At 47.2% G+C, this 15,429-nt stretch overlaps 1 protein-coding gene across 1 annotated transcript in view; it reads right to left on the reverse strand.

Annotated features, from left to right (window-relative positions):
- LOC115369725 (uncharacterized) overlaps positions 1 to 15,429 on the reverse strand; it is a 216,416-nt gene that overhangs the window by 34,619 nt on the left and 166,368 nt on the right. Inside the window, exons 14-18 of the mRNA XM_030066393.1 lie at positions 14,527 to 14,697; positions 10,151 to 10,273; positions 9,366 to 9,565; positions 9,033 to 9,151; positions 8,441 to 8,917 (exon numbers count right to left, since the gene is read on the reverse strand). Of these exons, the coding sequence (XP_029922253.1) occupies positions 8,441 to 8,917; positions 9,033 to 9,151; positions 9,366 to 9,565; positions 10,151 to 10,273; positions 14,527 to 14,697 (1,090 nt within the window). The remainder of the gene's footprint in view (positions 1 to 8,440; positions 8,918 to 9,032; positions 9,152 to 9,365; positions 9,566 to 10,150; positions 10,274 to 14,526; positions 14,698 to 15,429) is intronic.

Consider the following 15,429-nt stretch of genomic DNA (forward strand, 5'->3'; position numbering starts at 1 on the left):
CTGTTTCTCCTGCATTGCCTGCGCTGCCGGAGAAATCAGCAACACCAGTGGTGAGAAGATAGGAGACGCTTTTTCCAAATCATTCATTCATTCATTCATTATAAAATAATAGTGTAATTTTATTGCGTTTCAGTATGACAGCTATAAAGCAATTGTGTAGTATCGGTGTGGTCACCATCAGCTCCAGCATAACATATATGAGTGTCAGAGTGTGATCACAGTTCAGCTGAGATGATGTTTTCCTTTCAGATTCTGCAGAGTGTTCTCGGTGTTCACTGGAGTACTGGTCCAATGAAGACCGCAGCTTGTGCGTACCAAAAGTGGTTGAGTTCCTGTCTTTTGAAGAAACCATGGGGACCCTCCTCACTGCTTTGTCATTGTTTGGAGCAAGTTTAACATTAGTCGTGTCAGTTGTTTTCTTTCAATTCCGTGACACACCTCTTATCAAAGCAAGTAACTCTGAGCTGAGCTTCCTGCTGCTCTTCTCCTTGACTCTGTGTTTCCTGTGCTCTCTGACCTTCATTGGCCGGCCCTCTGACTGGTCCTGTATGCTGCGCCACACAGCATTTGGCATCACCTTTGTCCTCTGCATCTCATGTGTTCTGGGGAAAACTATCGTGGTGTTGATGGCCTTCAGGGCTACACTGCCAGGCAGTAATGTTATGAAATGGTTTGGGCCTGCACAGCGAAGACTCAGTGTGCTGGCCTTCACTCTCATACAAGTTGTCATTTGTATCCTCTGGTTAACAGTCAACCCGCCCTTTCCCTTCAAGAATATGGAGCACTATAAGGAAAAGATTATTTTAGAGTGTGCCTTAGGATCCCCAATCTGGTTCTGGGCTGTGTTAGGGTACATAGGACTCCTGGCTATGTTATGTTTCATTCTAGCTTTTCTAGCTCGGAAGTTACCTGATAACTTCAATGAAGCCAAACTCATCACCTTCAGCATGCTGATTTACTGTGCTGTCTGGATCACCTTTATCCCGGCTTATGTCAGCTCTCCAGGGAAGTTCACTGTTGCCGTGGAGATATTTGCAATTCTAGCATCCAGTTATGGGTTACTTTTCTGCATATTTGTACCAAAATGTTTCATCATTGTACTGAAACCTGAACTCAACACAAAGAAACATCTGATGGGAAAAACACATTCCAGGTCTCCCTAGATATGTCTATCAAATATAAATAAAAGTTTATCATTCAGTCGTTTTGCTGTTTTGGTGTTTTTTCTATATTAGCTTGACATTGATAACATTAGGAGATAGGGTCCCTCAGTTTTGACACCATAAAATATTCTTTATCAGACCCTGAAAAATAAGAGGTATTGTGCAGAGATTAAGAAATGTTGTACTAAAATGTTGGTTATTCCTAATTTTGATACATTGTATATTATTCATGAATTAGTCCCTGAAATGTCGCTGAGATGGAAACTAACACTTTTAGTACACTAGGAACGTACTGTCAAATTGCATTCGAATTATCCCTTAAATGCTATATTAAGAGATATAAAAAAAAGTCTTGATTTAACTAAACCAAATATTAAAATGCCCTGATATTTACCTTCATCACATTGTTTTCAACAAGAGGCACATAAAAACCAAATATCATGCCCTCTGATCACTTCACTGTAAAGCGCTTACAAATATATTTCATTGTTATAATGAAAGTATTTTCAAGTGTTGCTCAAGCAGGTAAAGTCACAAAAGCATAATGAAGTACACAGTGTACAAAACAAACAAGTGCATGTGAGACTTTGTAATTAGTCTTTGATGTGAAAGGGAGGGGCAAAAATACAAAGAACTTGAACTTGACACTGATCTTTCCCATGGTGACTGCCCTCTCATTAGCTTCTTCCAGCTCACAAACATCAGATGTCACAAATGAAATCAAAAACAAAAAACAACAAATATCACAAACAGTAAGATGCTGGATATTGCGGATGTTCTACATATGTAAATTAATCAGTTATTCAGTATCTCTAATATTTATGTAATAAGAACAGTAGGTGAAGATGTAGATGAGCTTGTGTTTAAAATGCTTGCATTTTTTGGAAAGCATAGGCTTAAGTTCCATAAGTGAAAAAGGTTGATTTTTTTTTTTTTTTATTTCTGTGCTATTTGTTCTTTTGTAACAGTATGGGTCACTTTTGTCAGTGGGCTGTAATCACATTTTTTAATGAAACTCCCCCATTCACATATTTCTCTCCAGTTTTCTCTCTAGAATCTATCGCACTGATACTCCCACACTCCTGCTCTGTCTCTCGCAGTAGTCCTAATCATAAAGATGGTGCTGAGTGCATTTTTTGTCAGGACCCTAATCCTTAACTATGAACCTATACCCGAACCTCAGCCTCAGAGCTGCCAAGGCATCTTTACAAGATCCTGGAGGTGTGCCTACTCAGCCCTTTTGGCAAGGTGTCCCATTCTTTTACATTGGAAGAGTGACCGGGCATAGTCATCATTTGGAAATCCTTGTTCTGCAGCAAATGGGTTAAATGTATCCTGTTTCCAATATGCCACATCTACCTACAGTTTGATTTGAAAAAAAACAAAACAAAAAAACAAACAAAAAAAACAGTATCATGATCTTTTATAAAAAAATTGTTCCTATACTATAGTTACTGACTTTTTGTGTAAGCTTATGAGATAGTGAAGACAAAACTGATGACCGGTTGAAACCAGTGTGACCTCATTACACTCTGATTTGACAAGAAGAAGATCATGTCACCATTTTCCTTTGGTGTATAAAGGGAACGCATTTTGATCAGTGACACAAGAGCAGATTGCAGAGCACATGTACAGTAAATGTGCACGTGTGTGCCTGTGTCTTTCAGATGTTTGCAAGTGTGTATATAATGTTCCTATTTATGCTTGGGGTAATGGGAGCCTTTAGGGCAGAGGAAGAGACTGCTCTCTGTCGGATGCTGGGGAGCCCAGAGTTCCCTCTGTTGTCTAAGGAAGGAGATATAATTATTGGGGGAGCCTTCTCCATCCATGCCCAACTTGCAAAGCCCTTGCTCTTCTTCACAGATCCTCCACAACGTCTCATATGCTCAAGGTACTGTATATCTTATCCTCTCTACTCTGGCTAAAAGAAATCAACCTTTTCACAAAGAAAAGAAAACATTCAAAACTGTCTCATATCAACCTAAAAATTGTTGTTGTTTATTTCAGGTTTAATTTCAGAGAGTTTCGTTTTGTCCAGACAATGATCTTTGCTATTGAGCAGATCAACAATAGCACCTCTCTGCTACCTAATATCTCAATTGGATACAAGATATTTGACAGTTGTACATCAACCGTATCTGCAACACGTGCAGTCATGGCTTTAATGAATGGACAAGAGAGAACTTTGGGAAAAAACTGCTCCAGCAAATCATCTGTCCATGCCATTATTGGTACCTCTGACTCCTCTTCGACCATTGCGATGCTGCAAACTTCAGGGATTTTCCAAATACCTGTGGTAACATTTTGCAATTTATTTGAGCCTGGCTAAACAGTGTTCCAGTTTATAAATATCTTTGATCTCTTTTTGTTCCTCTCTGTTTAGATCAGCCACTTTGCCACATGTGCTTGTCTGAGTAACAGACGGGAGTATTCTTCATTCTTCAGAACTATCCCCAGTGACTACCACCAGAGTAGAGCCCTGGCAAAGCTGGTCAAACACTTTGGCTGGACCTGGGTGGGTACAGTTAGAAGTGACAATGACTATGGCAACAATGGCATGGCAACATTTATCAAAGCTGCAGGCCAAGAGGGGGTGTGTATTGAGTACTCAGAGGCCATCTCGAGGACATACCCCCAGAGCCAGGCTGCCAGGGTGGTCAGAGTGATCCGTAACGGCAGTGCCAGGGTTTTGGTGGCCTTCCTTTCCTATGTAGAAATGGACATACTGTTGGAGGAAGCTATAAAGCAGAACCTCACTGGAGTACAGTGGGTAGGGAGTGAGTCCTGGATCACAGCAGGCCGCCTGGCCACCAAGAGGCACTCGGGCATACTAATTGGATCTCTGGGCTTCACCATCAGAAAGTCCAAGATCCCAGGCCTGAGAGAGTTCCTATTACAGGTTAACCCAAGTCAAAACCCCCAGAGCAGCCTGCTCAGAGAGTTCTGGGAGACCACTTTTGGTTGCAGTTTCCAATCCAGTCTGGATGGTCAGAGCCAGGGCAGGCAGTGCTCTGGTTCTGAGAGACTAGATGACGTTGACAATACATTCACAGATGTGTCAGAGCTGAGGATATCTAATAATGTATACAAGGCTGTGTATGCTGTGGCTCATGCTATGCACAACATGTTAAAGTGCAGACATCATGGAGAAAAGCTGAACCAGTCATGCATCTGGAGAGATAAGTTAGAGACAGTGCAGGTGAGAGGTCACTTTTCTTTGAATAATTGAATTGTGAATGTGAAAATACTGTTGATTTCTTTTTACCGGTAGGTCTTGAAAAACCTCCAACGTGTGAATTTCACTCTTCACTCAGGAGAAAGAGTGTATTTTGATGATTATGGAGACCCTGCAGCCATGTATGATCTGATGAACTGGCAGAGAAGCCCAACAGGAGAGACTGTGTTTGTGACTGTAGGGAGCTATGATGCTTTGCTGCCAAATGGAAAGCAGTTTACCATGAATGAAATAAACATAACATGGGCTGCTGAGACCCTAAAGGTATAATAAGATAAGTCATATTAGAAAGAAAGTGTGTGTACGTGTGTACTGTTCTCATTTGGTTGAATAGCGTGTATTTCGTTTTAGGTTGAGCTGAATGCAAATGAGATCAGGTTCAACCTCCAGCAGCAACAAATTATTAGATGATCAAGTGCTGTGAAGCTTTCACCTTCATAACATTTGGTTTAAATTACTGAGAACCTGAGTGTGAGTGGGTGAATGAGTGTACATGAGTGTATTTTTACATTATTCTGCTGTACATGGTAAGTGTGGTGCTTTTGCAGAGGCCACAGTCTGTGTGCAGTGAGAGCTGCGTCCCAGGTTTTCGCCAAGCTGTGATTAAAGGCAAACCTGTCTGCTGTTTCTCCTGCATTGCCTGCGCTGCCGGAGAAATCAGCAACACCAGTGGTGAGAAGATAGAGGATGCTTTTCCAAATCATTCATTCATTCATTATAAAATAATAGTGTAATTTTACAGCATTTCAGTATGACAGCTATAAAGCAATTGTCTAGTACCAGTGTGGTCACCATCAGCTCCAGCATAACATATATGAGTGTCAGAGTGTGATCACAGTTCAGCTGAGATGATGTTTTCCTTTCAGATTCTGCAGAGTGTTCTCGGTGTTCACTGGAGTACTGGTCCAATGAAGACCGCAGCTTGTGCGTTCCAAAAGTGGTTGAGTTCTTGTCTTTTGCAGAAACCATGGGGACCCTCCTCACTGCTTTGTCACTGTTTGGAGCAAGTTTAACATTAGTCGTGTCAGTTGTTTTCTTTCGATTCCGTGACACACCTCTTATCAAAGCAAGTAACTCTGAGCTGAGCTTCCTGCTGCTCTTCTCCTTGACTCTGTGTTTCCTGTGCTCTCTGACCTTCATTGGCCGACCCTCTGACTGGTCCTGTATGCTGCGCCACACAGTATTTTGCATCACCTTTGTCCTCTGCATCTCATGTGTTCTGGGGAAAACTATAGTGGTGTTGATGGCCTTCAGAGCTACACTGCCAGGCAGTAATGTTATGAAATGGTTTGGGCCTGCACAGCGAAGACTCAGTGTGCTGGCCTTCACTCTCATACAAGTTGTCATTTGTATTCTCTGGTTGACAGTCAACCCGCCCTTTCCCTTCAAGAATATGGAGCACCATAAGGAAAAGATTATTTTAGAGTGTGCCTTAGGATCCCCAATCTGGTTCTGGGCTGTGTTAGGGTACATAGGACTCCTGGCTATGTTATGTTTCATTCTAGCTTTTCTAGCTCGGAAGTTACCTGATAACTTCAATGAAGCCAAATTCATCACCTTCAGCATGCTGATTTTCTGTGCTGTCTGGATCACCTTTATCCCGGCTTATGTCAGCTCTCCAGGGAAGTTCACTGTTGCTGTGGAGATATTTGCAATTCTAGCATCCAGTTATGGGTTACTTTTCTGCATATTTGTACCAAAATGTTTCATCATTGTACTGAAACCTGAACTCAACACCAAAAAACATCTGATGGAAAAAACACATTCCAGGTCTCCCTAGATATGTCTATCAAATATAAATAAAAGTTTATCATTCAGTCATTTTGCTGTTTAGGTGTTTTTTTCTATATTAGCTTGACATACATAACATTAGGATACAGGGTTCCTTAATTTTGACACCACAAAATATTCTTAATCAGACCCTGAAAAAAGAGGTATTGTGCATGGATTAAGAAATGTTGAACTAAAATGTTGGTTATTCCTAATTTTGATACATTATATATTATCCATGAATTAGTCTCTGAAATGCCACTCAGATGGAAAATAACACTTTTAGTACACTAGAAAGGTACTGTCAAATTGCATTCGAATTATCCCTTAAATGCTATATTAAGAGATGCAAAAAACCGTCTTGATTTAACTAAACCAAATATTAAAATGCCCTGATATTTACCTTCATCACATTGTTTTCAACAAGAGGCATGCTTATAGATATATTTCAGTGTTATAATGAAAGTATTTTCAAGTGTTGCTCAAGCAAGTAAAGTCTGTTACACAAACATAACAAAGCACACAGTGTACAAAACAAAAAAGTGCATATGAGGCTTTGTAATTAGTCTGTGATGTGAAAAAGAGGGGCAAAAATACAAAGAACCTCAACTTGACACTGATCTTTCCCATGGTGACTGGCCTCTCATTAGCTGCTTCCAGCTCACAAATATCAGATGTCACAAAAAAAAAAAAAAAAAAAAAAAAAAAAATGTCACGAAAAGTAAGATGCTTGATATTGCGGATATTCTACATATATAAATTAATCAGTTATTCAGTATCTCAAATATTTATGTAATAAGTACAGTAGGTGAAGATGTAGAGGAGCTATTGTTTGAAATGCTTGCATTTTTTGGAAAGCATAGGCTTAAATTCCCTAAATTTAAAATGTTGGTTTTCTTTTATTTCTGTGCTATTTGTTCTTTTGTAACAGTATGGGTCACTTTTGTCAGTGGGCAGATATCGTGCGGTTACGTTGTAACCTTTGTTCTCTGAGTGAAGAGACTATCTCTCCACTCCGTTACATATTCCATATGTACGGGGATATGATCCTCCTGCTTGTCAGGGTACTTGGATAATTCTTTAAGACACACCGGCTTGCCCGGCCACGCCCTATTGCGTAGCTATAAAGCGCCAGCGCTGGCGTGCGATCACTGATAGTTTGATCAAAACGTGTCTCCGAGCGGCCTAAGAGCTGGAGAGATAGTCTCTTCACTCAGAGAACAAAGGTTACAACGTAACCGCACGTTCTCTATCGTCTCGAGACTATCTCTCCACTCTGTTACATATTCCATATGTACGGGGTAACTCTTTAAGACACCCCGCGAGGAGACGGTGCAGCCCCCAATCCCACACACCAGCTTTACATACCAACCAGGTCGAGGCCCTGCAAAATGCTAAGGCCAAGCCTGAGAGGTAGGAGGGCTGCTAGGGAAGTCCGCAAGGCACAAGACTGACCCAAGGAGCATAGGCGAGAGCCCCGCCAGATGCAAGGGCTCAACCCCATGAACGGAGCGGCCACTCAATCAGCCTGCAAGACACTAAGCTGAATAGGAGACAAGTCAAGAAGTTGTCTACCGACGACTCACGCCCAGCACCCGCTCCCCGAAGGGGGGGCTGGCGGCTACATTCAGTCGGTAGAACCTGGAAAAGGTAGACTGGGATTACCACGTGGCTGCTGTGCAAATATCAGCAAGAGAGGCTCCTCTCCACAAGGCCCATGAGGTGGCCACCCCTCGAGTCGAGTGTGCCCTGACCCCAGATGGGACAGACACACCCGAAAGTACATAAGCCTGTCGAATAGTGTCCACAACCCGGTGCAACAGCCTAGATTTTGACACAGGCCTGCCCAGATGCCCGGAGTCGAAGCAGATAAAAGCTGATCAGTCCTCCTGAAGGCCTGAGTGCGCTGCATGTATTCTGTTAAGGCCCTGACAGGGCATAGAACAGACTGGTGCTGCTCAACCTCCTGGTCTACTCCGGGAGAGGAGAGAGACCGCAGCTCCACTGACTGGGACAGGTGGAACTCAGACAGGATGTACTGACAATGCATGGAGCTCGCTTACCCTTCTGGCCGAAGTCACAGCAAGCAGAAATACTGTTTTCAAAGAGAGCCATTTCAATTCAACCTCCCCAATGGGCTGAGAAGGGGAGTGTTGAAGAGCACCAAGGACGACATCCAAGTCCCAAGGTGGAACTGAAGGGCCAGTGCAGCGCACTGTAAGCCTCTTGGCACCTCTAAGAAACCGGGAAATCAAGGAGCAGCTATCCTCACTCAGTGCGTATTCACCAATACGAACTGCCTTGATTGCTGCCACCATCCCACGCAGGGTAACGGCAGACTTCTGCGCCTCAAGCTGGGACTGCAAGAATGACAGGATTTCCTGGTCTGTGGCTAGGTAGGGGTCCACCTGATGAGCTCCGCACCAGGTGGAAAACACCTGCCAACGATATGCATAAGCAGCCCTTGCGGATGGTGCCCGGGCTTCCTGCATTGTCTTCACCACAGGCCCTGGCAACCCTAAAGCCAGGAGCCGGTCCCTCTCAGCGGCCAAGCCACCGATCTGAGCCCCGCTGGAAAGCGATGGAACAGGGTCCCGCTCGCTTGAGACAGCAGGTCTCTCCGGGGCGGAAGCTCCCATGGTGACCCGTCCGACAGAGGCGGAATCGCTGAAAACCATGGCATGTGGGGCCAAAGGGGAGCCACCAATATCAGCCTCACCCGTTCCGCCTGAACTCTTTGGAGGAGGGGCTGGAGAAGAGTGAAGGGAGGGGAGGCAGAGCAGAACCTGGGCCATGGATACGCTAGAGCATCCACCCCAGAGGAGGATAGTCGTTCTTCAGGGAGAAGACGACCTCCGCCTTGCCGAAGCGACACCATAACTCCTCGATCACCTGAGGGTGGAGTCTCCATTCCCCTGGGTGGGGACCCCCTCTCAACATGATGTCTGCCGGCGAGTTCAACGGCCCCGGTACATGCACAGCTCTGAGCGAGAGGAAGAGTGGGTGAGCCCACTGCCACAGGATGGTTGCCAGCTTGCATAGGGAGGGGGAGCCAGGCCCCCCCGCCTGATGATGTAAGCGGCTGTCACTGTGCTGTCGGTCCTGACAATGACATGGTGACCTCTCAGTCTCGGCAGGAATTGTCGCAGGGCGAGAAGAACCACTATCAGCTCCAGGACATTTATGTGTTGGCTCACCCAATGTCCGGCCCAAATGCCATTGATGCCACAGCCCTCGTGGACGGACCCCAACCCATCTGGGATGCGTCTGTGAACACGAGCTGGCGATAGACCACTGGCCCTAGAGCACTCCCCTTGCTCAAGTTGGCAGGGACCCCCCACCAGCAGAGTGCTCTGTGAAGCCTCCGAGACACCACCACCTTGGTCTTGTGGGATCTCTGGGGACATAAGCCTAAACTCAGCGGACACCTTTGTACAGGCTGCATGTGCAGGAGGGCAAGGGGAACAACTTGCACCATGGGCCGGAGCGTCGGCTCTGGGCCGGACGACCAACACTGCAGCTGACACAGTCAGTACCTCACTGCCGAACGCGTTAGCTCACGAGCCGTGAGCAATACGTTGGGGAGAGGGCACCGCCAAACAGTCAGCACCGGGCGTGTATCCACCGAGCGCGTTAGCTCACGAGCCGCGAGCAATACGTTGGGGAGAGAGCACCGGACCAAACAGTCGGCACCAGGCGTGTATCCACCGAGCGCGTTAGCTCACGAGCCGCGAGCAATACGTTGGGGAGAGAGCACCGGACCAAACAGTCGGCACCAGGCGTGTATCCACCGAGCGCGTTAGCTCATGAGCCGCGAGCAATACGTTGGGGAGAGAGCACTGGACCAAACAGTCGGCACCGGGCGAGTATCCACCGAGCGCATTAGCTCACGAGCCGCGAGCAATACGCCAGGAGGAACACAGTCACCACCGCCGGCAGCCGGATGAAGCTGGGATTGAGACCGCCAAAGGTGACGTCTAACCACCCAGAAGGATGACAGAGCATTGCCTGCTGCCTCTGCCTGCTCTTTCATCACAGAGGAGAGGCATGAGGAAGCCGTCTGAAGCTCCACCGCTGTACCGGAATCCCCAGAACCTTCCTGCACCTGACGGGACAGGTGGCGAAGGTAAAGGGACAGAATGGCTCCTGTATCAGCCAACCGGGTCTGTACAGCCATAGCTCTGTGCAGCTTAGCAAGCAGGCAATACGTTGGGGAGAGAGCACCGGACCAAACAGTCAGCACCAGGCGTGTATCCACCGAGCGCGTCAGCTCACGAGCCGCGAGCAATACGCCGGTAAGGGACACAGCCACCTCCGCTGGGAGTCAGATAGCTTCCGACTCGACCAGACTGGAATATATGTTTCACCGCTGTTAGCCGACAGAGTCTGCACTCAACACGGGTCCCACTCAGCGCGTCAGCTCACGAGCCCGCAAGCAATACGCCGGTAAGGGAAATCACAGCCGAAGCTGGACAGAAGGAAACTTTTATGTGGACAACAGCCGTCTGTTGTGCACAGGCTAAGTCATAGTCATCGGAGGAAAGACAGTTTCCACATCTGCGTCTTCCTCCCCTCCCTCCTCTTCCTCCACCTCTAACTCTGAAGTAGGGGGAGGAAAAGGGCTAATTTGAGGTTGGACCACTGTAGGCCGAAGAGTAAGGGGAGGCAGGGAAGTCTGCCAGGTCCCTGAACCTTCCACTCTCCCCTCTGCAGCTCCAGCCATTCTCCCAGTTTTCCTTTCAGGTTCCTCACATAGATGAGACCCTGACCGCTTTGCTGCAAAAAATGGGCAGCGGGCTTCTCTAGTACGTGCAGGCAATATAAAAACAGTCCATGCACGACTGAGGATCCTCCCTAGGTAAAATTGCATGCTGACGTCCCAACATAGCACGCAACTATCATGCCCATCCTCTAGGGGCATGGCAACCCCACAACCCAGACGGCAATGTCCCTCTTGGCTTGCCATACTTGGGGGAACAGAGGCCAGCGGCAACCCGGAAGCGCTCCACTTCCTGTTTATTGCCAGCCTGTAGCAACTGTTGCTAACTTGTGGAGTTTACTTTGTGTGCCGGCCGGCCACGTCCGCCGCACACTCATGTATATATTTTATTTTGAATCGGGAGAGATGAGGGGAATGCTTAACTGGGAGCGAGAGAGAGAGAGAGAGCGAGTGAGCGAGAGAGCAGTAGAGGTCCGCTGTAGCCAACACAGTCTGCGCCCAACACGGACTAAGTTTAACCCCTGAGCCGTTAGCTGGCAACCGCGAGCAATATGCTACAGGGGCACTCAGGCTGTCTAGCCGCCGACCAGCTATCTGGAGAGCAGTCGTCCCCGACAGAGTCTGCGCTCACCACCTCAGCTGGGAGTCAGCTTTTTTTTTTTTTTTTTTTGCGTCCGACTCGACCAGGCTGGATTATGTCTGCTTCACTGCTGTTAGCCGACAGAGTGCGCGCTCAGCACAGGTCCCACTCAGCGCGTCAGCTCACGACACCGCGAGCAATACGTTGGGGAGAGAGCACCGGACCGACAGTCAGCACCAGGCGTGTATCCACCGAGCGCGTTAGCTCACGAGCCGCGAGCAATACGTTGGGGAGAGAGCACCGGGCCAACAGTCAGCACCAGGCGTGTATCCACCGAGCGCGTTAGCTCACGAGCCGCGAGCAATACGTTGGGGAGAGAGCACCGGGCCAACAGTCAGCATCAGGCGTGTATCCACCGAGCGCGTTAGCTCACGAGCCGCAAGCAATACGCCGGCAAGAGGACACCGCCAGAGCCGGGAGCCGGAGCGTCGGCTCTGGGCCGACCCTCAGACGACCAACACTGCAGCTGACACAGTCAGTACCTCACCGCCGAGCGCGTTAGCTCACGAGCCGCGAGCAATACGTTGGGGAGAGAGCACCGGACCAACAGTCAGCACCGGGCGTGTATCCACCGAGCGCGTTAGCTCACGAGCCGCGAGCAATACGTTGGGGAGAGAGCACCGGACCAACAGTCAGCACCGGGCGTGTATCCACCGAGCGCGTTAGCTCATGAGCCGCGAGCAATACGTTGGGGAGAGAGCACCGGACCAAACAGTCAGCACCGGGCGTGTATCCACCGAGCGCGTTAGCTCATGAGCCGCGAGCAATACGTTGGGGAGAGAGCACCGGACCAAACAGTCAGCACCAGGCGTGTATCCACCGAGCGCGTCAGCTCACGAGCCGCGAGCAATACGCCGGTAAGGGACACAGCCACCTCCGCTGGGAGTCAGATAGCTTCCGACTCGACCAGACTGGAATATATGTTTCACCGCTGTTAGCCGACAGAGTCTGCACTCAACACGGGTCCCACTCAGCGCGTCAGCTCACGAGCCCGCAAGCAATACGCCGGTAAGGGAAATCACAGCCGAAGCTGGACAGAAGGAAACTTTTATGTGGACAACAGCATCCAGGGAGGCTGCCCGCAGACAGACGCCCGAACTTACACCAGGTAAGCGGATTCAAGCTGTAACCACACAGTCACACACAAATCTTTCGAACACACACGGATTGTCTGCACCCTGACTGAGTGGAGATCAAACAATCAGTGATCGCACGCCAGCGCTGGCGCTTTATAGCTACGCAATAGGGCGTGGCCGGGCAAGCCGGTGTGTCTTAAAGAATTATCCAAGTACCCTGACAAGCAGGAGGATCATATCCCCGTACATATGGAAGTGGAGAGATAGTCTCGAGACGATAGAGAACACATTTTTTAATGAAACTCCCCCATTCACATATATCTCTCCAGTTTTCTCTCGAGAATCTATTGCACTCATACTCCCACACTCCTGCTCTGTCTCTCACAGTAGTCCTAACCATAAAGATGGTGCTGACTGCATTTTATGTCAGGACCCTAATCCTAAACTATGAACCTATACCCAAACCTCAGCCTCAGAGCTGCCAAGGCATCTGTACAAGATCCTGGAGGTGTGCCTACTCAGCCCTTTTGGCAAGATGTCCCATTCTTGTATATTGGAAGAGTGACCAGGCCAAGGGCCTAGTCATCCTTTGGCAAGTGGAAATCCCTGTTCTGCAGCAAATGGGTTAAATGTATACTGTTTCCCATACACCATATCTACCTATGGTTTAATTTGGAAAAAACAAAACAAAACAAACAAACAAAAAAAAAAAACAGAACCATGGTCTTTTACAAAAAATGGTTCCTGTACTATAATTAATGACTGTTTGTGTAAGCTTATGAGATAGTGAAGACAAAACTGAAGACCGGTTGAAACCAGTGTGACCTCATTACACTCTGATTTGACAAGAAGAAGATCACGTCACCATTTTCCTTTGGTGTATAAAGGGAACATATTTTGATCAGTGACACAAGAGCAGATTGCACAGCACATGTACAGTAAATGTGCACGTGTGTGTCCGTGTCTTCCTGATGTTTGTAAGTGTGTATATAATGTTTTTGTTTATGCTTGGGGTGATGGGAGCCTTTGGGGCAGAGGAAGAGGCTGCTCTCTGTCGGATGCTGGGAAGCCCAGAGTTCCCTCTGTTGTCTAAGGAAGGAGATATAATAATTGGGGGAGCCTTCTCCATCCATACCCAAATCGCAAAGCCTCTGCTCTCCTTCACAGATCCTCCACAGCGTCTCATATGCTCAAGGTACTGTATATCTTATCCTCTCTACTCTGGCTAAAAGAAATCAACATTTTCATGAAGGAAAGAAAACATTCAAAAACTAAAAATTGTTTCAATTTATTTCAGGATTCATTTAAGAGAATTTCGTTTTGTCCAGACAATGATCTTTGCTATTGAGCAGATCAACAATAGCACCTCTCTTCTACCTAATATCTCAATTGGATACAAGATATTTGACAGCTGTAGCACAACTGTATCTTCAGCGCGTGCAGTCATGGCTCTAATGAATGGACAGGAAAGAACTTTGGGAAAAAACTGCTCCAGCAAATCATCTGTCCATGCCATTATTGGTACCTCTGACTCCTCTTCAACCATTGCGATGCTGCAAACTTCAGGGGTTTTCCAAATACCTGTGGTAACAGTCTGCAATTCATTTCGGCCTGTAAATACAATGTTCCAGTTCATGAATGTCTTTGATCTCTTTTTGTTCCTCTCTGTTTAGATCAGCCACTTTGCCACATGTGCTTGTCTGAGTAACAGACGGGAGTATTCTTCATTCTTCAGAACTATCCCCAGTGACTACCACCAGAGTAGAGCCCTGGCAAAGCTGGTCAAACACTTTGGCTGGACCTGGGTGGGTACAGTTAGAAGTGACAATGACTATGGCAACAATGGCATGGCAACATTTATCAAAGCTGCAGGCCAAGAGGGGGTGTGTATTGAGTACTCAGAGGCCATCTCAAGGACATACCCCCAGAGCCAGGCTGCCAGGGTGGTCAGAGTGATCCGTAATGGCAGTGCCAGGGTTTTGGTGGCCTTCCTTGCCCAGGTAGAAATGGACATGCTGCTGGAGGAAGCTATGAAGCAGAACCTCACTGGAGTACAGTGGGTAGGGAGTGAGTCCTGGATCACAGCAGGCCACCTGGCCACCAAGAGGCACTCGGGCATCCTAATCGGATCTCTGGGCTTCACCATCAGAAAGTCCAAGATCCCAGGCCTGAGAGAGTTCCTATTACAGGTAAACCCGAGCCAAACCCCCCAGAACAGCCTGCTCAGAGAGTTCTGGGAGACCACTTTTGGCTGCAGTTTCCAATCCAGTCTGGATGGTCAGAGCCAGAGCAGGCAGTGCTCCGGTTCTGAGAGACTAGATGACGTTGACAATACATTCACAGATGTGTCAGAGCTGAGGATATCTAATAATGTATACAAGGCTGTGTATGCTGTGGCTCATGCTATGCACAACATGTTAAAGTGCAGTCATCATGGAGAAAAGCAGAATCAGTCATGCATCTGGAGAGACAAGTTCGAGCCAGTGCAGGTGAGAGGTCACTTTTCTGTGAATAATTGAATTGTGAATGTGAAATTACTGTTCATTTTTTTTTTTTTTTTTTTTTTTTTTTTTACTGGTAGGTCTTGAAAAACCTCCAACGTGTGAATTTCACTCTTCACTCAGGAGAAAGAGTGTATTTTGATGATTATGGAGACCCTGCAGCCATGTATGATCTGATGAACTGGCAGAGAAGCCCAACAGGAGAGACTGTGTTTGTGACTGTAGGGAGCTACGATGCTTTGCTGCCAAATGGAAAGCAGTTTACCATGAATGAAATAAGCATAACATGGGCTGCTGAATCCCTAAAGGTATAATCAGATCAGT

Source organism: Myripristis murdjan, chromosome 13, assembly GCF_902150065.1.
Source record: "Myripristis murdjan chromosome 13, fMyrMur1.1, whole genome shotgun sequence".
NCBI lineage: Eukaryota > Metazoa > Chordata > Actinopteri > Holocentriformes > Holocentridae > Myripristis > Myripristis murdjan.